Source organism: Mesocricetus auratus, unplaced genomic scaffold (genome assembly GCF_017639785.1).
Source record: "Mesocricetus auratus isolate SY011 unplaced genomic scaffold, BCM_Maur_2.0 Super-Scaffold_15014, whole genome shotgun sequence".
Classification (NCBI taxonomy): domain Eukaryota; kingdom Metazoa; phylum Chordata; class Mammalia; order Rodentia; family Cricetidae; genus Mesocricetus; species Mesocricetus auratus.
In genome coordinates, this window is record NW_024429186.1 from 44,081,868 (window position 1) to 44,106,158 (window position 24,291).

General features: G+C 40.7%; 1 protein-coding gene across 1 annotated transcript in view; it reads right to left on the bottom strand.

Annotated features, from left to right (window-relative positions):
- Pcnx4 (pecanex 4) overlaps window positions 1-17,125 on the bottom strand; it is a 43,567-nt gene extending 26,442 nt beyond the window's left edge. The window contains exons 1-2 of the mRNA XM_040742950.1: window positions 16,952-17,125; window positions 5,931-6,671 (exon numbers count right to left, since the gene is read on the bottom strand). Of these exons, the coding sequence (XP_040598884.1) occupies window positions 5,931-6,628 (698 nt within the window). The 5' untranslated portion in view covers window positions 6,629-6,671; window positions 16,952-17,125. The remainder of the gene's footprint in view (window positions 1-5,930; window positions 6,672-16,951) is intronic.
- Between the last annotated feature and the right edge of the window lie 7,166 nt (window positions 17,126-24,291).

The following is a 24,291-nucleotide window of genomic DNA, read 5'->3' on the forward strand; positions in this document are numbered from 1 at the left end:
GTTTAACAAAAATTTAAGACATAGAAAAACATTCTCAACCTACTGTTAACTTTTCAGAATAAACTCAATCAAACACTATGTCAAGGTGGGCTAATAATGTGATTGTACTAATAGTGTACTAGAGACTTTGAAGAGAAAAAAACCAGGACCCAGACTTACAGCAGAACTGCACTTGAACACCTGAGCTGCTGGGATTCAAGGACAACTGCCATACTTCAGCTTTAAGAGTGAATGCCAGCACACATTAACTCCGGCTATCACATGATCTGCACGGATCTGCTCATGGGCATGTCCGGCCCACACCGGTCACCACACTGCTTTCCACTATACGTCCCTTCCCATTGTTGTACGCAGGGGACAAATGAGCACAGGGTTAACATGTGGTGCTAAACTAAAGGCCACTCTTTCTACTGGTGGAATTTGAACTAGAATATGTTCCATTCTGAGAGAAGAGCTAAGCAACGTATAGCAACCTCCAGGTGGTAAAGGACAGCATGTTAGTCTGTGCTCAAGACAACCTTCCTCTCCAAAATGTACTCAACAGCAGAACTGCATGACAATAACCAAGCTCAGGGAGTGTTTTACAAAATAAAGCTCTAGTTTGAAATCTTTTTCTTCTTAATAAGCAATGTCTTAGCAACAGTATTTATCAGATATTAAAACAAATATAAGGATATTATATAAGTAAATATAAACATATAATTAAATTAGCCAAATACTGGTTATTTTGCTTCATATATAACTTGACCTCCAAAAGATGATTACTGTAGCTAATTACTTTATATGGAAAAATATTTAATATTTCTGATAATGTAACAAAAATCTCCTAGGATTAAAAATAATCAGGTGTTAAGAAAAAATGGTTTTGAAAGTAACAACTATAAAAAAAGTTTTAAATTCTATACATCTGAAGATCTACATGCCAAGAAATGAACCATGCCCATACGGTAGCTAAGAGGCTATAAATGTATATCATTTCTTTAGATAAATTTTACCTCTGAGCTAAGTACTTGCCTTTCATAATATAAAATCTATAGAAAGCCATTTGCCCTTATCATAACACAACTCTACTCCATAGAGTGGGGAAGAGAAAAAGTTATGGGCTGTATTTCTTCAGCCTACTTTGCTATCTTTAGAGATAACACAAAGAAACAGTTTGGTATCTCTGTTCTGAGTTGGAGAGCATAAACTTTATTCACAGGTGAGCTGTGTTATATCTACTAACCAGAGACTTGGTGTATTTGTTATCTCTGAGGTATTTTTTAAAAAATGAAGTGAAAGGTTAACTGTTCAGCAATAAAACTGTCATCTTATTCTTTAAAAACAACTGAGAGGTTTTATTTGCCTCATGTTTTAGAAACAGATTTTTAAAAAAGCCTTGTAATTATGAGACCTTTAAACATTAAAACAGTACATTAAATCCAACAAGCATTTAGTAAGAAATATTCTATGTACTTCTATTTATAGATAAATAATGCTATTTTAAAGAAAATATAATGATGGGGACTGGAGAGATGGCTCAGTGGTTAAAAGCACTGACTGCTCTTCCAGAGGACCTGGGTTCAATTCCCAGCACCCACATGGCAGCTCACAACTGTCTAACTCCAAGATCTGAGACCCTCACACAGACATACATGCAGGCAGAACACCAATGCACATAAAATAAGTAAATTTAAAAAAAGAAAATAATGAAATAACTTAGGACTCTTTAAAATGCAGAGCTAGGGCTGGAGAGATGGCTCAGCTGTTAAAGACTAGGCTCACAACCAAAAAAATAAAATGCAGAGCTAGAGCACAGCAGGCATTAGTTCCTGACTTCTGAAATTAAATAGTGTGGTAGGGACTTACATATTTGTATTCTGACTCAGGAGGTATTAATCCTATAGATGCAAGGAGGAAGGCCATCAACCCAAATATGGCCTAATTCATTAAAAAAAAACAAAACTTTATTAATGTACACAGGTTGTTGCTCCCTAAGGTGGGGTTCAAGAGGTCAGCATTGGGTGTGCGGGAAATAAAGTTTTTATAGTTCAGGAGTAGGGAGTTTCCAAAAGGGGTATTTGCCAGGCACATAAATGGGGGTCACAGAAGCAGAACATAAAGTCATAAAAACCTCTATTTCAGAAGGTTTATAAGATTCCCATTTCCTGGAACAGGCAGTACAAAACTATTTGAATTTAAGGTTACAATCCTTAAGTTTAAGGGCACAGTTCAATCCTTGAGTAACAGATTTACTCAAAGAGAGGAATGAACCCACTTTGCCTTTACCATAGATGGCTTTCAAGCCTAAGATGGAGACGGGCTGGTTCATTAGAGGCAGAGACAGGAAGATTTCCGGGAGGTTGAGGCCAGCCTGGTCTACAAATATGTCCAGGATAGCCAGGATTGCTTTGAGAGAATGTCTCAAAAAACAAAAACAAAACAACAAAAATATATTCTGAAATTCTGAGTCTTATAAACTTGGATTTTTAAAAAAGGTTGTATACATGCATTCAATTTTATAGCTAACTTTTAAAACCAAGCATTTAATTGTAACTTGCTAGTAAATGATGGTGCTAGAAACCAATTAAACTTCCCACTTAAGCTCCTCTTAAGTGTCTGTGTAGATGAAGAACTGCCCAGGTCTCACACTGTTCTCTGATCTATAAATGTAGATTAAGAGTTAAGAACATCTGAGGTTAATTTCAGCAGACAAACTATCCTTGTATTTTCAAATGCCCACTTAATTCAGTCCCTCATCACACAAGACAGTAGTCTGTGTGGCTGAAGATACTAGAAATCTATATTCTAAAAGTTGAGAAAAGTTGAGGATGCTGGAAGTCCACGATCCCAGTGAAAACAAGAATGAGAACTCTTCCTCACACTACAGATGAAGCAGCTTTGCATGTCCCTTCTTCTAAGGGTCCCCATTCCCTCAGGTCAGGTTGCATGTTCCGACCTGGTCACCCTCAAAGGCCTTACTCCTGGTTGCATTACATTTAGGATTGTGCAACATACAACTTAGTCTACATTTCACACCTGCCCAGTCCACAACATAGATCCTTCTTGAATGAAAAGATGAGGACATGACTGCTCCAAGGAGAAGGAGGTTTATATGAGGGAATAAACAGCCAGAGATATCTGGAATAGTCTAAACTGGGCCAAGAGAGGATGGGGAGTTGAAGAATGAGAGGAGAGGAGGCCACAAGAGGAACCAGGAGCCAAGAGGCCAAGAGAACCAAGAGGGCATGCAGCCAAAATGGCTGAGTTATGTAGGGAAGAGAAGCTGGGGGGAGGGGAGTGAAGCTCAGGAGCTAGAGAGGTTTAGGGTAGGGAGCTGGGATACACCAGTCAGGATGACTGTAACAGGTACCTGTGATGCGGAGAGCAGCTTGCATCTGCTCTGATTTGTGAAATAGGCACCCCAGTTAGTCATTTGTCCTGAGTTTAAGACGTCACATTTCTCACAGACAAAAATACATCTTTGGCCCAATGGTTCTAGCATTAATTCTAAAACCACCCAAAATGTGTCTAATCTTATCTATGCACCATCTACATTAGCTAAGGGTGATGCTCAAGGTACAATCCACCCATTCCACTCCAATGTGAACCTGAAGAACTAAGTTGAGTGCTTTCCACACTGGAGAGCGATACAGGCCAGGACACACAACTCTCAATACCAAACGGTGAAAGGGAAAAAGAACAGGTGACTGAGCCCAAGGAAGCTCAAATACAGCGAGACAAATTGCATCATCTTTTAGCTTGGGAGGAATTCTTTCTGGTCTGTACTTCGCTGTATCACTCATACCCTGGAGTGGCTGTAACCTGCATAGTTCCAGGCAGGAATCACTCTTCTGGTACTGAGGACTGACCCTGCCCACAGGGCTCTAAACAGAGGCTGTTCAGTCTGTAGCTAAAACAGTGGTCCTGAGGATGTTGGAATCACTCTGGCCGTCATTCTCCCCTCCAACATTGCACATTCACAGTTGAATAACTCTGTCAATTGATGCTGCACAATCTAAGTTCAGTAGCTTTCCTTCAGTTAATTACCACGTTTCCATCTTGTTAATTCAAAGTAGCCAGACAACCTAAACAACAGAAATGTGCTTTCTCACAGCTTTAGAGTTGGAAGTTAAAATCAGGGTGTCAGAGAGACAGTGTGGTGAGGGCTCCTTTCCTAGCTTACTGATGGTTACTGCTGTCTCTCACGGGTACCAGTTCTATCAGACCAAAGTTCATCATCATGACATTATCATCTTTCGGCTCCATCATGAGATGACATCACACAGTTTAGGGTTTTAGTAAATGAATTTTTTCACACACAGATATTTGCTCCATCACATCTGTACATTTCTTCCTGCCCACTACCCTGGTAAAGAGAAAGCTTTGATCTACAGAAACAGAAACTAGATTTAGAAAAGACAAACAAAAGGAGTATCAAGCAGTTTTGCAAACTATAGTTCCCACTTTTTCCTTCTAGAACTAGTCTAAAAACCATCATTCTGTCTACATTTAGTTTTGTTTTGTTTTGTTTTGTTTTCTGAGACAGGGTTTCTCTGTGGCTTTGGAGGCTGTCCTGGAACTAGCTCTTGTGGACCAGGCTGGTCTTGAACTCACAGAGATCTGCCTCCCAAGTTCTGGGATTAAAGGCATGTGCCACCACTTCCCGGCTTATATTTTAGTGTTACTACAAAATTATAAATTTCCTATTCATTAAATTTGCTTTTTACATAATAGTAAGTGTAGGGTAAAAGGGCCAGCCAAAGGAACCCATCCTGGCCCTGGAACCAGAGCCAGTGAAAAAAGTATGCCCTGGCCCCAAACTAGAGTCAAAAAGCTAAAAAGGACCAGTGAAAAAAACACAGTTTGAACCTGAAACCAGAGCCAATGCTGCTCCTGATCAAATGAAACAATAAACCAACCAATCCCTGAGCATCCTGAACCTGAACCCAGAGTCAGTAAAAGAAACACACCCTGGATCTCAAACCTGAGCCAGCAAAAGAAACACTTTAGCCCTGAACCCAGAACCAAAGAAACACACTTTGGCTCTACAACCAGAGTCAGTGAAAGAAATATGCCCTAGCTCTAAAAATGGAGCAACAAAAGCTAAAAAGGACCAGTGAAAGAAACACAGTTTAGCCCTGAAACCAGAGTCAACTCTGCCCCTGACCAACTAACCTAACCAATCCCTGAGCAGGAAGACTAACCAATCCCTGAGCAGAAATCTTCTCCCTGGGAAAACTCTGTCAGGATACCTTATCCAGTGTTCAGAGCTGTCCACAGCTCCAGGTAAAGCCCTGATTTCCCGACAAGCCGGGATACCTTTCCCTTCAGAGCAGTCCTATTGCAGTAAGTGTATAAATCTTAAAATATTCTCTCCCTGCTCTAAAGTTTTACTTCTTTCCCAGGTTATCACATTAAAAAAAAAAGTCATGATTTAAAGTATCTTCCAAGACAGAATTTCTCTCTGTAGCCTTGGCTGTTCTGGAACTTTGTAGATCAGGCTGGACCTGAACTTAGAGATCCTCTGCCTTTAGAGTTGGGATTAAAGGCTTGCACTACCATCGCCCAGCAAAATTATGTTCCAGCACTCGGGAGGCAGAGGCATGTGGATCTCTGTGAGTTTGAGGCCAGCCTGGTTTACAGAGCAAGTGATAGGACAGGCTCCAAAGTTACACAGAGAAACCCTATCTTGAAAGCAAACAAACAAACCAAACCAAAGTATTTTTGTTATGTTTTCATTCTAAAGTAATTTTTAGCTACTTCTTTATAATATGAATATTTTATAGAGATCACTCTTAAAAGATTAATCTTCAAAATAACCTAAGTATCCTAATGATATTGTCTAAATGTTTAATTCACTGACTCACTATTTGTAAACACTAAGGAAAGTTCTCTTGCCAGGTACACTTAGAAACAAAGCAAGTTACTAAGTATTCTATAAGCCTTACCTGTGTGCAAGGTCCACAGAAACAAAGAAGAGGATATAAAGCGGTCTCATGAGAGGAGTGATCTCATAAGTGTCCTGGGTCTGAAATGTGGCAGTCTCTGTGGCCGTGTTTACAATTAGTGAGTATTCTCCTATGCAAAGCGTTACCCATCCAAAGACAAAAAGGGCAGCGGTTGCCCCAGGGCTGCCATACAGCAAGGTTATTCTGTTTGGGAGCAGATACCATGTTCCAAGGCCACACACCAGCCCAGCAAGAACAGAATGAAAAACTGTATTGGCTACGTATTTTTTGCCAGGAATCAGAAATCTGACGGTCTCAGCACCAGTGCAACTTGTAAATTCGTGCTCGTCCTCCTCTGCTAAGATATCCCTGACTACCATCCTTTTGACCACCACCGATTTGCTCTTGGCGTACACACTCGTGAGCTGGATGACAGACGCAGTGATCACCATTAGTCCCCCAGAGAGAGCTGCTGCCAAGTAGTCCCTCAGGATGTCCAGCTGGTATAGGAGTGTTCCTGTTCCACCTAAGGCCCATGGCATCAGGAAAAGCACAATCTGATTAACATATATGTAAGGAGGGGCGCAGTAGCCTAATTTGAGTCGAGGACCTCCAAGAACAGTCTGTGGAAAGCGCTTCAGCAGGAAGTCCTGTTTGTAATCATTTAGCAGAGGGACATCTGGACTCATACTTCCCATTCAGGATTACCGAAAGTCACGTCTTTTTCATAACCAGCAGTATCTATGAAAAAGAAAAGACCAATTACTATGTGCAAATATGACACCCAAGGCCTGGAGGAAACACAGCTCGTATTTCTACTTGACTTCCTTAGTTCCTTTATAGGCAGAATTCTAACCTTGGTTCCTTCTCGACCTTCACAATATAATTGATACTAAGTTTATTCTCTTCCAAAAATAATCACACTAACTTATTTTCTTAAGAAATAGTATTATTGGGCTGTGAGGTAGTAGTGAATGTCTTTAATCCCAGCATTCAGGATGGCAGAGGCAGGTGAATCTCTCTGAATTTGAGACCAGTCTGGTTTAGAGAGTGAGTTCCAGGACAGCCAGGGTTACACAGAGAAACCCTGTCTTGGTTATTTCTACTCAAAGGTCATAAAAATCTTAAGTATCAAGTGCAGTGGATTCTATTTATTTTTCCTCAACTGCTTATTCAGAAAGTAAAACAAAAATAAAAACCAAACAACAACAAAACCAGTTGCTTGATACAAGTTTGTTATGGAAGGTTCGCAGAACCACAACAGACCTCCACAAGGAGCTGATTATCCCGATGCAAAGGCAAAGGTTTCTTTATAGTTGAAGCTAGCAGGGACCTCCACACTCAGAAGAGGCAGGGGTCCCTAACAAGAACTGAGGGGGTGTTTTGTAGGACAAGACCATAAGGCTGAGAGCCACAAGATTGCAAAGTTTCCATGGTCACTCAAGGTACAAAGTAAAGCAAAAACTATGTATTTTAGCAAGATACATTTGAGTAAGATAGGGCAGGGGCATGGGGCTGAGGGAGCATGAGTTTGCCAATTATCCCCTGGGCCAGAGGATTTTTTACAACCTACAATTAATAGTTATCTGGTTTTTTTTTTAGAACAAAGGAATGTTGACACAGATGGTATTGGGCTAACTCCTTTTCTCTGAGGGCTGGGTTTAGGTTCCCGGTTAGGCGGTCACATTCTTTTCACCATCAGAAGTTCCTTTTTTCTCTGTATAGGTTTAGCAGTCCAAGTTTTTATACTTTTATTAATTTTAATTTTTGGTCCTTCAAGATCAGCAAGACAAAAATTAATTTAGTGGATCATATGTTAATTTAGAAACTTAAATACCTTAAAAATAGTCCTTTAAACTAGTCCAGCTAATCTGTGACAGGCAATACCTGTTTGCCACACAGTTAGGATGCTCTTTAAACTGCAAATATCTGGGTTCTTACACCCGTAGTCAACTGCTCTTAGTTCTGTTGGCCACACAGTTAGGATGCTCTTTAAACTGCAAATATCTGGGTTCTTACACCCTGAGTTAACTGTTCTTAGTTCTGTGCAGCACCACGTGCAGCTTTTACTTAAGTAGCAACTCCATATATTCACAAAATAACATAGCAGCAGAGTGATACTGAATGAAAATGCACCCCCCCAAAGCCCATAGGGAGTGGCACTATTAGGAGGTGTTGCCTTGTTGGAGTAGGTGTGGCCTTATTGGAGGAAGTGCATCACTGGGGGGGGGGTGGACATTGAGGTTTGGCTCTTTCTTCTTGTTGACTGCTGATCCAGATACAGAACTTTCAGTTCCTTTCCAGCACTATGTCGGCCTACATGCTACCATGCTTCTCACCATAATGATTATGGATTAAACTTCTGAACCTTTAAGCCAGGCTCAACGGAATCCTTTCCTTTATGAGAACTGCTGTGGTCATTATCTCTTCACAGCAATAGAAACCTTAACTAAGACAGAAATCAGAGACTGGGGTATTGCTGTGATAGGCCTGACCATGTTTTTGCCTGGAACACTTTGGGGCTTTGGACTAGAAAAGTGATTGGACACTTCAAGTGAGATTTAATGGGACTTACTAGTAGGAGCATAGAAGACAGTGGTGCTGAGGGTGATTTGAACTGTGGGGGCCTGGTCAAGAGGTTTCAAAGGAGAAGAATATTGTGTGTGGTCTAGAGATTGTTCTGGTTGTATTCTGGCTGTTTTCTGCCCTTGTGACAAAAAGAAAATCTGCCTGAAGCTAAATTGAAAAATTATGGATTAATAGCTTTGGCAGAAGTAACTTCCAGACAGCCTAGTATTGATTGTGCTGATTAGTTATTTAGTGGCTTCATTTATGCAGATCTATAATGAAAAGGGTCAAGCAGAGCAAGCAAGCAATATGAGGAGAAAGAGGGCACCAGGAAGTGTAAACTGATTAAAAACCTGATTCTAAGTGGAAATGGGAGTGGTGACCTCAGAGCAAGATCCCACAAAGCCAAATTTTCAATTTGTGAAAAGGAATTAAAGGTTTAGGGCTAAGCATGATGGTGCACACATTTAGTACCAGCACTCAAAGGCAAAGGCTGGTGGATCTCTGAGTTTGAGACCAGCCTGGTCTAACAGCAAGTTTCAGGACAGCCACACCTAGGCAGTGAAGGAAACTATCAAAAAGAGAAAGCTGGTGAAAATGTATTTGAATGAGGGGGCCATGTTCCAGCCCCAGCAAGCAGAACATGGGAAGTTCAGCCATGTTGTTCTGGCTTTAAAATTAAGGATACAAGAAAGGGGCTATAGAATCTCCCTCTGTAATTATAAAAAGCCTCAGAGGCTAGGCATATATCAGGGGTGTCCCTGCATGGAGGCACAGAGAAGCCATTGCAAGAAGCTGTGAAGGTGAAGCCTGGGTTGTCTTGGAGACCCTAAGAGTGTTGGAGATGTCAGAATGGTGGGATACCTGCCAAGGAAAGGTACTAATGGAGTGAAACCAGATCAAGGGAAAGAAATGTGTTGCAGTCAACAAGGCTGAAAGGAGTTGGGAGATTTGAAGACCATTTAGACATCAGACATGAAGATGCAGAGTTTGGAGTTTGCTCAGCTGTTCTTTTGGTCTTGTTTTAGTCCAAGATTTCCTCATTATGTTTCCTTCCCTCCTTTTTAGAATGATAATGTATATCCTGTGCCATTATATGGACATATGTGATATGCTTTTTCATTTTGATTTTGCTGGAATTATACTTAAAAGAGACTTTGAACTTTGGCTTTTTAAACAGTCCTGATACTATGATAGACTATGGGGACTTCTGAAGTTGGACTATGATGTGGCTACAGGCTTGTGGGAGCCAGGGAGTAGAATGTGGTGGTTTGAATGAAAATGGCCCCCACAGGCCCATGAGGAACGGCACTAATAGGAGGTGTAGCTTTGTTGAAGAAGTTTATCACTCGGATGGGCTTTGAGGTCTTAGACAGTCAAGCCAGACCCAGTGTCACTCTTCCTGCTACCTACCACAGAACTGTCAGTTCCTCTCCAGCACCATGTCTGTCTTCATGCTGTCATACTACCCACCATGATGACAATGGACTGAACCTCTGAGCTGTAAGTGAGCCACCCCAATCAAATGTTTTCCTTTATAAGAGTTGCCATGGTCATGACATCTATTCAAAGCAATAGAACACTAAGACGGGAATCTTCATAAAGTTCTTTTTGCACTTTCCCTTCTATAAAAGCTTATCTGCCTCAGTCATGTTAAGCTTGGTGTTCTGAAATAGTCTCCTAGTGTCACAGGGTCAGAAGGTCACATTCCTGCAGATGGGATAAACATGTCAGCATGAGTTATCTATGGCAGATGCCATTAGTCAAGAAAACGAGCCTACTTGGTGGTCAGGATTTTAAAATTTGAAGTACCTAAGTTTTCCCCATGGAGTTAAGAAAACTCTCCTCTTGCCCCATGAGATGTCAGGAAACAAGACAGAGAAAGGGAGATAGAAAAGTGATACCATATAAAGCTGATTATTTATGATAGTAACCATATTCATTTTCCTCCTAGTAGTTCTGAACTTTTTGGAATAATTGAATGTCAATAGAGAAAAGAATGGAAAGACACTTATGAAATACCAAATGTAAAATTAATAAATTGTTGATGGCATTTGTATTAAAAAGTATACATATCTGCGTATTAGAAGGCTGGATATCACTTGCATATGTATTAAAGGTTTGATAAGGATACTAAAGTATTTTATAACATTTGCTACTTCTTCAAATTACTAAATACAAATTTCTTTTCTCTAGCTAGTAATTTTAGTTAACTTTCATGACTCAGTCTAATCATTTCTAAAACTTCTGGGAAGCACTTAAAACAGCTTGTTCAGTACCATAATCTTGGAGTAGGTTCTCATGTAGTTCAGCTCTTCACATGTTATCTGCACATATGTATACCTCTTCTTTACTAGTAACATGTTATTTGTGGTGAGGGGCCAAATCTTGAGATTCATTTGAGTTCTCAAACTCGGCAGAATAGCTTGGTATGCAGAAGCATGTATCATGTTAACAGCATAGCTTAAGTAAGATGGGTCAAGTTGAAAACAAGATATCTTCCTATTTTAAGGGAGGAATGCAGAGTTTAACAATTTTGCACCTCTTGCACTATATTTTGTTCCAATTAAAATATCAAATCCACAAACTGCTTGTCCCCTGTTTTGGAACATGGAAGGCATCTCCATTTATCTTTAGTATAGGATAAATTATGATACCTATTGATAATATTTTTAGTTCAGGGAAGACTGCCTAAGAAGGTGATCCCAAAATAACAAAGGAACAGAATTGGATATGAGGGGGATTACACAGCTAGTTTTCCCTTGTGGGTAAGGAAATGGCAGGAGTGCCATGCTAGTAAAAAAATCCAATTTCAATTCCTTCCTTGTATTATATTATAGTTTAATCTCCTCATCAGGAAAGTGAAGACTTCATACTGAGAAACCAGTCAAGGAGAAATGGCATGCAGATGTACACAAAGAAAAGAAAAAAATTATGAAACCTGATAGGCAGAATGTCAGACATAAAAACTGATTTAAATAACAAATATTTTTAAATAAGATTGTAAAGATTTTAAAAATTGATTTCTATTTCCTTGTAAATCATCAATGATCACTATGGCAAAAAGTATATAATAAGCAGGTCCAGTTAACTTCTAATATTCATTCTAGACCATAGAAGTTTAAAAAGATTTAAGAATTTAAAATATTTTTTGAGGTACCATCAATTACATGTATGTGGAGAAATATTCTAAACACCAACCTGGATTATGTATAAATATAATCAGAACAACTAAACTCATTCCCTGAAGATAATCTTCTGCTTCTGAAGGACTGTTGGTCTCTGGAGGGACAGATAATGTTTACATGGTCCCAACCTCTAATGCTCAAATAAAACTAGCAGAAGCCTGAGGGATCAAAAGCTGTGACGAACACGGCACCACAACCCTGATTAGGCCATATGCTCTCCTCGTACGCTACTCTGAAACCGTGATTTAGGCCATATGCTCTCCTCGTATGCTACTCTGAAACCGAGCCAACGAAACAGACAGGAGATGTTGCTGTATTTGGAATCTGAGTCACAAAATTCCCACAGGGGTAAAGAATGGTACAAACTGGCAATCTGCTGTGAGGGAGTTCTTAGTTACCAAAAACACAACTCATCAGTCACATGATAGTGACTAAAAATCCCTTGAAACAAAGAAAAACACAACAAAAAGAAGTGGTTTGAATATATGTATGTGCACATGCATTTCTCTAAGGCCAGAAGAAAGAAAGAAATTCTTAAATAGCACTTTAGGCAATTGACTGGATTTTATTTAGGTTTATTTTTTAAAATGTATCATTATTATTATTCTATGGATATAATGTACTCATCCATGTTCCTACAATATATTTCATAAATTTTGAAAGAAAATATACCAAAGGTTTACTTTTTAATACTTTTTTATTATATATTTAAATTAGAAACAAGCTTTCTCTCCATGTCAGTCCCAGTTCCCTCTCCTTCCCCTCCACGCCAACCCCTAGTCCCCCCAGCCCCCACCCAATCTCCACTCCATTCCCCAGGGAGGGTAAGGCCCTCCATGGGAGATCTCTAGAGTCTGTCATTTCATTCCAGGGAGGGTCCAGGCCCTCCCTCAAGTGTCCAGATTGAGAGAGCATCCCTCATTGTGGGATAGGTACCCAAAGTCCATTTATGTGCCAGGGATAAATACTGATCTACTACCCAAAGCCCCATAGATTGCCTGGGTCTCCTCACTGACACCCACATTCAGGGGGTCTGGATCAGTCCCACGCTGGCCTCTCAGCCATCAGTCTGGAGTCCAAGATCTCCCCCTTGTTCAGGTCAGCTGGTTCTCTGGGTTTCACGAGCCCAGTCTTGACCCCTTTGTTCATCACTCCTCCCTCTCTGTCACTAGGTACCAGGAGTTCAGTTTAGTGTTTAGCTGTGGGTGTCTGCCTCTGCTTCCATCTGGCACAGGATAGAGGTTCTAGGATGGTATATAAGATAGTCATCAAAATCATTATTAGGGAGGGGCATTTAAAGAAGTCTCTCCACTACTGCTTAATTTGCCAGTTGGTGTCATCCTTCTAGATCTCTGGAGATCTCACTAGTGCCAGATCTCCCCTCAAACCTAGAATGACTCCCTGTATTATCTCTTATCCTGCTCTCCTCTATTCCCCCAACTCAACCTTCCTGCTCCCCCATGTCCTCCTCTCCCCTCCTCTTCTCTCCCTCTCTTTTTCCTGGCTCCCTTTCCCCTCCACCACCCCATGCTCCCAATCTGCTCAGGAGGCCCTGGCTCATTCCACTAAAGGTTTACTTTTTCAAGCATCACTGCATTTACTAATTTTCAAAAAAAAAAAAAAACTTTGTGACCAGTACAGAAATGAAATGACCAACAACTCAATTCTCTATTTCTTAGATAAAACTCACTTGTTACCACTAGAGCACAGAAGCATACAGATGTGGAGAGTTAAGTGTAAGATGTGGAGGTAGTTAAGTGTAAACTGCTGAGTGCACCTGTTTGACAGATACAAAGACAGCTGCCACTCCAATTCTGTACATTACTCTAGGGATCCTAACTGAATGCCACATGATGAACAAACACTAAATTCTCCAGGAGCCATTGAAAAGCCTTCGATGCACATGTATAACACACACAGTGCACAGTGTGGCTCACAGCATGTGTGACTTCCGCCTCCATCCACCATGGAGAGAAATTTGGTTCAAGTGCCTGAAGAGTCATCAGATCTCTTTGAACCTATGGCATTTATTAGGATGTTAGGAAGGTCTTCAAAGAGGTTATTTTGTTTGATTTTTGTCCACCCCCCCCAGTAAATCCATAGGAGGGGTCTGTAAAAATAACTACAAGCAAAGTGACATAGACCTAATTTCTGCCTCTCAGGAGGCTAATGCATGAGGGTCTCAGGTTCAAGGCCAGCCTGAGTAATACTGACACCTGTTTCAAAGTTTTGAAAAGTAAAAAAGAGATCTGGGGACAGGACTCAGTTACAGAGCACTTAGCATACATGTATGGAGGCATAGGTTTAACCCTTAATACCCCATTCCCTCCACCTAGGGAGACCAGAAGTTCAAATTGACAATGCTTCAAGAGTAGTATAATGCGTTGTTGTTCTGTTTTACTTTTCCAGTGTACAACAGAATAAAACAAAAATGTAAGTTAACAGCTGTTTTAGGTAGGGTTGCCACTGAGGAGGTGAAATACCATAACGAAAGCAATTTGGGGAGAAAAGGGTTTATTTGGTTTACACTTCCATATCATTGTTTGTCATGAAAGAAAGTCAGGTCAGAAATTCAAACAGGGCAGGAACCTGGAGGCAGGAGCTGAGGTAGTGAGTTGGGCCTGTGACAGGGACCCAGACCATAGCAGGCCCTCAAACCTTGACAAAATTGACTCCATGATGAAAGTATCATTCAGGCTGTAAAACTTAGAGGGTAGACAACACCACCTGCCAAAACTAAAGCAAAGTCCTATTCCATCAAAGTCCATAGTTATGGGAAAGTCTCTAAATGTAAAGCAAGGTTAGTATTTTGCTTTTTGACTCCTGTAGTTATGCTTCTTGCTAACTCTTGTTAACTGAAGTATGTCAACCCAGAACACGGATTTTGTGCTTAAAAGCTCATCCTGAGAAAGGTTTGGGGCTACAATGGGACCCTGAACACCAGTGCAGTCAAAGGCTGGCTAATAAAGACTTCTATTGGCAAACCCATGTCCAAACAGTCCTTTCTGGTGAACACCCAACAACAGGCCCTCCCCATTCAATCACTGCAGTTCTACAGGTTTGTCTGTAGCCCAGGCTTACAGAGGTGTTGGGGTTCCCTCCTCTCTGATGACTCTAGCCTGTGTCAAGTTGACATAAAATTATGCCAGCATAACAGCATTCTATTATTCATGGGAAATTAAAATGGAAAGAAATAGCTAAAGATTCTGACTACCCTCCCATTTCTCACTTCAATTGGTTGGACAACCTTTTCTCTCAAAATAAGGTTATCATCACAGTCAAGAGTGACACTCATATAAATCACTAGAAATACCAGAAAATAATCATTAGAAATACAAAAAAGCGAGAACCGACGATATTGACAACTAAGATACAATGGTAACTGGTGGCAAACTAAGGTTTTAAATCATACCAACTTATTGTCAAACAAAAGTAGTTTGCTTTGAGGATTCTTGAGTGGTGGACTTCAAAGGAATCTACAAAGTGTAAAAATGTAAAACCTGATACCTAAGCTAGCATGAGGGCATTGGCACCTAACACTCTTGAAAAAGTGTATTTAAGAGTCCTCACTATCAGGGAAGTGAAAAAAAAAAAACCAATCTACAGAATAGTAAAAGGCTATAATTAGAGATTTGTATTTAGAATATATAATGACTTCTTCCAATTCAATGATGAAAATACAACTTGCTTTTTAAAAGATGAACTAAAGATAAGAATTGACAATTTCTGGGTGATGGACCAGATGGACTAGGGAATGAAAGTTGACATAAGGAAATGCAAACCAAACTTACCATGAGATACTCTGAATTCCCTTGAGCGGCTAAAAATGACAGACAAAAGCAAGTACTGGTGAGGTTAATTTAAAAACCTTCAAGCACATCTGGTGGGGGTGTAAAATGGTGCAGTGCCTTGGAAAAAATTGGCAGTTCCTCAAAAGCCTAAACAAGAGGATTAGTATATGACTCACCTACTCCATTACCAGGTTATTATATCCAAGAGAAATGAAGACATGCCTAGACAAAAACTTATACAAAGTGTACATAGTATATTATTCCTGGCAAAAAGGAAAAAAACACAATGTCTATCAAAGGCTAAATGGACAAATAAATGGCTCACATCTGCATAATAGATTTTTATAAAATAACAAATAATAATGAAAAAACAAAGCCCTGACATGGGTGAATTTGAAAAAAAAATTCCTCTAAGGTGAAAGAATCGAGAAACATGCATTCAAATTAGATATGCTAAGGTTCTGTTTATATGAAACACTTAGAATAAATCTGTAGAGACAAAAAAAAAATAGATTAGTGGTTGCCAAGAACTAATGTGGGCAGGAATATTGGGAAAAGGAGCTAAAACTGTAAGCTTTTTTATTTTGAAGCAACCAAATTGTTCCAAAATTGACTGTAGCAATGGTTGTGCATTTCTGTCAATATACTTGAAACCAGTGAGTTGAACCTCAAGAAAGCTCCTACAGAGGAAGATGAAAAAGTTCCCTGCCTGAGATTTTCCACAGCAGTTAACTGTCAACAGATGTCTCTTTAGATAGGAAAGGTAAAACTTGTAGACAGCATGGGCCCCAGACTGTTAAATTATTAAAATGGCAGTATCTGAACTGGATGCTGTGAGAAATGATGGGCGAATGGGTGTGGGTGAAAGTGGATAGACATCTGAATGTTCTCTCTAAAGCGGGAATTAATGAAAACAATAAAGCAATAGTGAAAAAAATGAGTAAGGGGGAAGTAAGAGGCACAGATCAGACAATTCGGAGGCCTAATAAATAACAAACAGGAATGGGATTCATTTACATAAATTCTGGTCTTCGACATGCAAAGGAGTCTACGGAGACAGAAAAACCTGACAAACGGGCTGTAAGTATCCAAGTGGGCAGGAGGGTTTGAGATGAGAACACCAAGAAACAGGAACTCTACCTAAGGGGCACAGACCTTGATCTTGATTAGGGTAACATGCTCATCCCTCGTCAGGGCCAAAGGGACACTCCATTTCACAAAGGCCTCTCAGAAAGAAAACTCAGTTCCACGGGGTGCAAAATAGTCTGTCCAGTTAAAAACCACAATGGGTCACTGCCTCTATGAATTCAGTTCACCATGAACATAAAAATGAGCAATAATTGCATGTAAAAGCTTTCAAACAGAGATCGGAAGACGTTTGTTGTGGAAAGAAAAGCTGAAAGAACAGGGTAGTATCCACGCGTGGAAACTAGGGTAGCAACGAAGCCCCAGGTGTGTCTGGGACGGACATTACCTGGAGTCACCCGAGGGGAGGGGCGACGCGAGGGCGTCCCGGGACCACATCTCCCCTGGGGAGGTCGGTTGGGAGCTCCCGCCCGACGATGGATGCGGCGGCCCCAGCAGCTGACCCGGGGCCTCCAGGACCGCTCGCGTTTCCATGGCTAACATCAACTGCGCTCGCGCCTCCCAGGAAGCAGTGCGCACGCGCGCTCGGAGGCGGGGCTGTGCGCCTCGCTCCGCCCCCGTCGCCATGACCCTGCGGAAGGAGGGTTCCTATGCGCCGCGCAGCGGAGCCGGTTGGGCGGTGTTTCCTCCTTGCTCCTGCCCGGCCGGCCTAGAGATGTGTGGCTCCCCCGGGATCTGACTGCCTGCCACTCAGGTCCTTGATTATCCAAAGCACCGCCTCTGAGCTCTGACCCGGGCCACGCGCAGACGCAAGAACGTGGTTGCCGTGGTGACGAAACATTCCTGCTCTGGGAGCCTCCAGGCTGGATAGATGCTTGACTTCTATTTTGGGAGCATAGGAACTCCAAGATTGGCCGACTCATGACTCAAGAATGTAGTAGGAAGTCCATTCCGCTGGGGTCCTAAGACCTCCATTAATGACCACAGAACTAAGGCCACCCAACAGCCTCGGGGTTCTGAATGCTTTTAAACGGTACCACGTGCCCTAGTCTACTTAGATTGAAACCAAATACCCTTGTTTTCTTGCACTACTGGATACTGCCTTTTCCTGATTACAAAATGAAAAGTTCATGACCACAGCAAGTCTCAATACCATCTTTCCAGTTGTATGTGTCTACTTCTGGGTCACATATCGGGGATTTTCAAAACGTTTTCAACTTAATGTGTATATTTGTTACATACAGGACCTCAATTCAAATGTTTTCACTTTTGTTTGTTTTTTGAGACGGAATTTCACTGTGTTGTGTAGTCGTGGATGTGGGTAACATTGCATGGCAAGGGAAAGCCGCTAGGACTAATGCAGCATCTACAGGGAGTCACCTGGAAGATCTGGTTAAGATAATGAAGGTGGTCACACTAAACACCCCATTTTAAGTTTAGAAGTAGGGCCCGGAGATGTGAGCAAATTACTTTAATCCCGTGGTAAGACTTCGATGATGAGCGGCATTTTAGGAATAAGAGGAACTAATTTTCTAAGATAGAGCCTGCTCCTGAAAAGGATGAAATATGTTAAAATTACAACAAAGGATTTAGAATATGTAACTGTGCTTGATAAAGTAGTAGCTAGGTTTGAAAGAATTAACTCTAATTCTGGAAAAAGTTCTACTGTGGTTAAAATGTATCAAATAGCATCACATGAAACCTTTTGTGAAAGGAATAAATCAGTACGAAAACATTATCGTTTTAAGAAATTGCCCCATCCACTCCAAAGCTTCAGTAGCCACCTCTCTGAACCAATCAGCAGCCATCAGCATCAAGATAATCTATCAACAGAGGAAACTCTGAATGATCAGATGGTTATTAGCAATTTATTACCAATGAAATAGTTTACATTTTATTTTAATTATGTGCTTATGTGTATTTCTGAGTATGAATTTTTGCATTTAAGTGTAGGCTCCTGCGGAGGCCAGAGGAGGGTGTTGTGGCACTGGAGTTACAGTTCTTTGTCAACTGTCCAGTGTGGGTACTAATTGTAAGGAACTAGTTGGGAGGAACTAAACTCAGATCCCCTAAAAGAACAGCAAGTACTCTTAACTGCTTAGTCATCTCTCTAGTCCCCCAAGCCCCCAATGAAATATTTTGCAATTAAGGTAGGTATTTTGTTTTTTTGGTTTTGTTGTTGTCATTTGTTTGTTTGTTTTTTGTTTGTTTGTTTGTTTTCGAGACAGGGTTTCTCTGTGGCTTTGGAGGCTGTCCTGGAACTAGTTCTTGTAGACCAGGCTGGTCTCGAACTCACAGAGATCTGCCTGCCTCTGCCTCCCGAGTGCTAGGATTAAAGGCATGTGCCACCAACACCCGGCTTAGTATTTTGTTTTTAGATACAAAGCTATTATATACTTAATAAACTATAATATAGTCAGATAAAATCTATATATAGAGAAACTGAAAAGGCTGTAACTTTTGACATTTGATTTACTGAAATGGGTCATGGAGTATACAAGGGCCAGGCAAAGACATATACCCTGACCCTAAAACCAGAGCCAGTGAAAGAAACACACCCTAACTCTGAAACAAAAGCCAAAGAAACACACCCTAACCCTGAAACTGGAGCCAGTTAAAAAAAAACCATACACCCTGACCCTGAAAACTGAGCCAAAAATTTTAAAAGGGCCAGTGGGGGGGGGAGAACCACACTTTGGCCCTGAAACCAGACTAAAGAAGCACACTCTGTGGCTAACCAAAGCAGCACAAAGCCAACCAATCCCTGAACAGGAAAACCAACCAATCCCTGAACAGGAAAACCAACCAATCCCTGAGCGCAAAATCCAGCCAATCTCTGAGTTAATCCAAGCTCAGGGATTGAAATCTGACCAATTCCCACCCTGAAAATCTTCAGCCTGGAAAAACTCTGTCCTTAAGAAGCTCTATTTAGCCGGGCGGTGGTGGCACACGCCTTTAATCCCAGCACTCGGGAGGCAGAGGCAGGCGGATCTCTGTGAGTTCGAGGCCGGGCTGGACCGATAGCCTCCGAAACAATACAGAGAAACCCTGTCTCGTAAAAACCAAAAAAAAAGAAAAAAAAAGAAGAAGGGGAAGAAGGAGAAGAAGGAGGAAGAGGAAGGAAGGAAGGAAGAAGAAGAAGCAGAAACAGAAGGAGAGGAAGAAGAAGGAGAAGGAGAAGGAGAAGAAGAGAGAATGAAGACGGGTCCAGATTTAAAGTTCAGTGTCTGTGCTAAGTCTGAAGTAACATAAGGCACACAAGTAAATAAATAAATACAGAAATAAGTAAAAGAAGAGTCATCTTCATCAATTTGAGATGTTTCTGAAAGGCTTGTGGGATATCCAGGTACATAAAATGGCTAGAAAAATAGCTGACATCATTAGACTGTGAAAGATTGGTAAAGTTTAGGGGAAAAGGAAACCAAGGGAAAAAAATGAGAAAAAGGAAGTGACAGTGTGACAATTTGTTGGTTCGCTGAGATTTACTTGACTTCTTTAAATCACAGATAATGATATGCTCACTTGTTTATAGGACAGGTTCTTACCTCTCATATCATCTGATCCCAACTTCCTGTGTGGCTAAAGATGACCTTGAGCTTATCCGCTCCTTCTAACTCCTGTGTGTGGGAGACAGGCCTGCACCACACCCTGTTAATGGGGTGCTAGGGACCAAGTCCAGGGCTTTGTGTATGCCTGGTAAACACTTGACCAACTGAGCGACGTCTCAATACACATACTTTTAAAATGATCATGTGATAGGTAGAATTTTACATTGTCTCATTGTGTTGACAGGCGTGTGTTGTGTGACTCAAATTTGAGGATGTTAAATGATAGGGGGTTAACAAGAATTTCATATTGAAACAGCCTTCAAAATAAAACATTTCACGTCCTGCAAACATACATATAACTATGAAATAAACAATGACTAAGATAATTGACTAAGTCAATTAACCATTTGACTTATTTGGTTTTAAGCTTTATTGTAAGATATATTTTATTGCTCTGAAATTTTTACAGTAATTCTTGATGGGGAGTGTTACAGGACTAAAAAACATTGCTTTTAGATTTTTGTTATCAAGAATTCAAAAATGTTCCCAGGATTAGTGGTGAACGACTTTGATCCCAGTGTTATGCCAAGTTCATGAGACCCCAGAAGAGACCACCAAGGAGTCGACTCACCGCTGCGAATGCTTAAGGTTTAATGTTACAAGCCTCAGCAGGGACCCTGTCCAGCAAACTGGTACAGAAGCTGCAGGAAAAGGGTACCTAGCCTCAACTGCAGTGGTTTATAAAGGAAAAAAAAAAAAAAAACACAAACAGGGTTGTACATGCCCTGGCTGTTCAGGATTGGGTAAGAGTAGGTGGCCTTTGGATTCATTGGCGTGGGGGTTAGGGGAATTTCAAAATTGTTGCTAACGGTTGCCCACAAGGACAGTTGTGAGGAGAAGATGTTATTTGCCAAAATTAGTCGCTGCCTGACCACCTTGGATGGGATCACTTTGTCTGGGGTGGGCACAGTTTGGGTGCTCCTTGGAACTGTTCATGGTTCCTTGGCTGGAGCTGACTCAGCCTCGTGCCATGCAGGGAATTTCTCAGGGTGGCTTTTTCTGAGGATAGAGTTGGAGTTAACTCCATCATCTCCAGTTTACCTTGCCCTTACACCCAGTACTCAGGAGGTTGAAGCAGGCAGATTTCTGAGTTTGAAACCATCCTGGTGTATAGAGACTTCTAGACCAGGCAGGGCTCACAGTGAGACTTTTTTCTTTTAAAGGAATTAAAACACTTCTTGGATAGTTATTTCAATTCCCTGTCATTTGCCGTCAATCGCTTTTTTTTTGAGAGGGGGTGGTTGTTGTTATTGTTCTTGCTTTTATGACCGGCTATGGTTGAGATGGTTTTGAGTTCCCAGTAGTCTTCCAGTGTCAGCTCCCAGATGACAGGGTTACAGGCGTGAGCCACACACCCAGCTTAATTTTTAAAGTATATTTAATAGTTTGAACTATATTTGAGGGATATAGCTGTTCTCAGAAAGAGAACATAGAGCTATTTGTGTAACGTTTATTCAAGAGTGTCTTACTGTGTAGCTTTAACTGGTCTGGAATTCACTCTGTAGACTGGCTGGCCTCAAACTCACAGACTCATCAGCCTCTGCCTCCTGCATGCTGGAATTTAAAGTTGTGTGCCACCATGCCTGGCCAGTGTTGTTTAACTTTTAAAATAGGGTACACTTAATAGAAAAATGTGAAGATTAGTTCACTGGACATTCATATTTTAACAGTATACTATTTCTGTAAATATCTACTGTGGTGACATATTATTTGTGATTTAATAAAGTCACTGGAGATCAAAACGCAAAGTTAGCCATAGCCATAGAGCCAGGCAATGGTGGTACACACCTGTAATCCCAGCAGCCATACAAGCTAGCCATAGAGGCCAGGTGGTGGTACATGCCTTTAATCCCATGACTCAGGAGACAAAGGAAGGTAGACCACCCTGGGCTACACCAGAGTGAATCAGAGCTCATGCTTTTAATCCCAGGATCTGAGAGGTGTAAAAAGAAGAAGCAAAGGGTCTCCAACCACATTGAGGAGAACATTGCAGTCTGAGGTTTGGTGGAGAGCAGTGTGTTCTGAGGATTTGTGGAGACAGGATCACCCATTTCGGCTAAAGTAAGAGCTAGTGGCTGGCTGCTTTACTTCTGAGATCTTCAGTGTGAACCCCAATATCTGTCTCTGGGCTTTTATTATTCATGCTACAATATACATATTTGTAATTTATGTCTATACAATCAAATTGCATACATCTGAATTACAAAGGTAGCCCTTTATTTCGTCATCTATAATTGAGTTGATTATTCAGACTTCAGTCTTACCCCAACGTCAGAGACTGAGATGGGATCAGAGACAGATTTGGAACATTGCCTGTTGTCAGGAATATCAAGGATATAATGCCTTGTTATTAACATTAATTTTTAAAGTTAGAGCTACAGTAACTTGAAGTAGCTATCCTTTCCTTGGTATCTACCTTCTAAATTCTGATTATAAATATGCTAGCCATTAGAACCCTGTAAACATTATCTTCCCTTTCCTTTAAGATCAGTGTTCATTTGCCTAGAAAAGCCCATATTAGCGTGAAGTACTCCCTGTAGTTTACATAGTGATGATGTCTTCAGGATACTGTAAATGTAAAAATTAGAGGCTGTTCATACAGATATTTACATGGAGTGAAATCACACTTAGCAAAGAAATTTTATACATAAAATGTAAGTTGTGGATCAGAGGATCTGTTTTTGAAATTTAGCTTGACTGTAACAAAATTTAAAGTGCCTTCCCATTTAGAGAAATCTGTTTAATAGCTGTCTCACCTGAGTGTTTAGCAATGTTTTTACAAAGATTTGCTTAAAACATTTGTAAGTGAAAATCACAAACATTCATCCAGTAGAGAATGGGTTAAATTAGATGTTTTTCTAAAAGTAGATCTTCAGGTAGTCCCAGACAGAGATATCCAGATTGTATTAAGAAAAAAAAATCAGTTTGTATAATATGTTTAGATTTAGGTAAACTGGTATGTTTAGACCTAGGTGAGCCTTTTTATGCTTGGTATGTGTTTATTTCTAAAGGATAAAAAGAAACTGTAGACTCTAGTCTCAAGAGGTGAGTCTTGATGATACAGGAGCATGTACTTTATTCCCTTTTGTGTTGTTAATAACAGTTTTAACCAAAAAGTTACAATCTTTAAATCATAAAATTGCTAGCAAGGATTAGTAAAAATACACTAAAAAAGTCCCCCCAAGCTGTTAAATGATTTGTCTATTGTGCCATTGCTAATGAGCCACAATGGGCTGGGCAGTAATGGTACATGCTTTTGATCCCAGAACTGGGGAAGCAAAGGCAGAGGGATCTCTGAATTCTAGTCCAGCCTGATCTACAGAGCAAGTTCTAGGACAGTCAGGGCTACAGAGAAAAATCCTGTCTAGAAAAATCATGTATATGTATGTATGTAGGTATGCATGTATGTATGCAGGCATGTATGTATATATGGTGCATGTATACACATACACACCTCAACAGTGGATTTTTATTTCCATAATTTAATTTCATATAGAAAGCAATGTGGAAAGTAACTTCTACAAATAAAGAAATAATTACAGCATTGATACTTTCACAGGGAGAGAAATTCTGTATTTTTGGTGCTATATATTGATGTTGAAAATTACTATAAATTATTGGTGTACAAGTAATTTGGGGCCTATGATGATCAAGACTGCTTAGATTCTGGAGCAGTGCAGTGTAGTATTATGTCAGCAGGCCATCCTCTGAACTCCTTAGAAACTGATGTACTGTGATGGGGCATGTCCTTCTGTATGCTGTGAATATATGCTTCTCTTATTGGTTGATGAATAAATGCTGATTGTTCAGTAGCCAGGCAGGAAGTATAGGCAGAGCTACCAGACTAGGAGAATTTTGGGAAGAGGAAGGCAGAGAGTGAGTCACAGGAGAGACACCATGTAGCCACTGGGAAGGTAGGATGCCCAGGCAGTCTCCAGTAAGCCAAGATTACATGGAGATACATAGATTAATAGAAATGGGTTAATAATTAAGAGAGAAGTAGCCAACAAGAAGCCTGAGCCATTGGCCAAACCGTTTATAATTAATATAGGCCTCTGTGTATTTATTTGGGACTGAAGGGCAGTGGAACTGGGCTAGACAGAAACTTCCAGCAACAAGC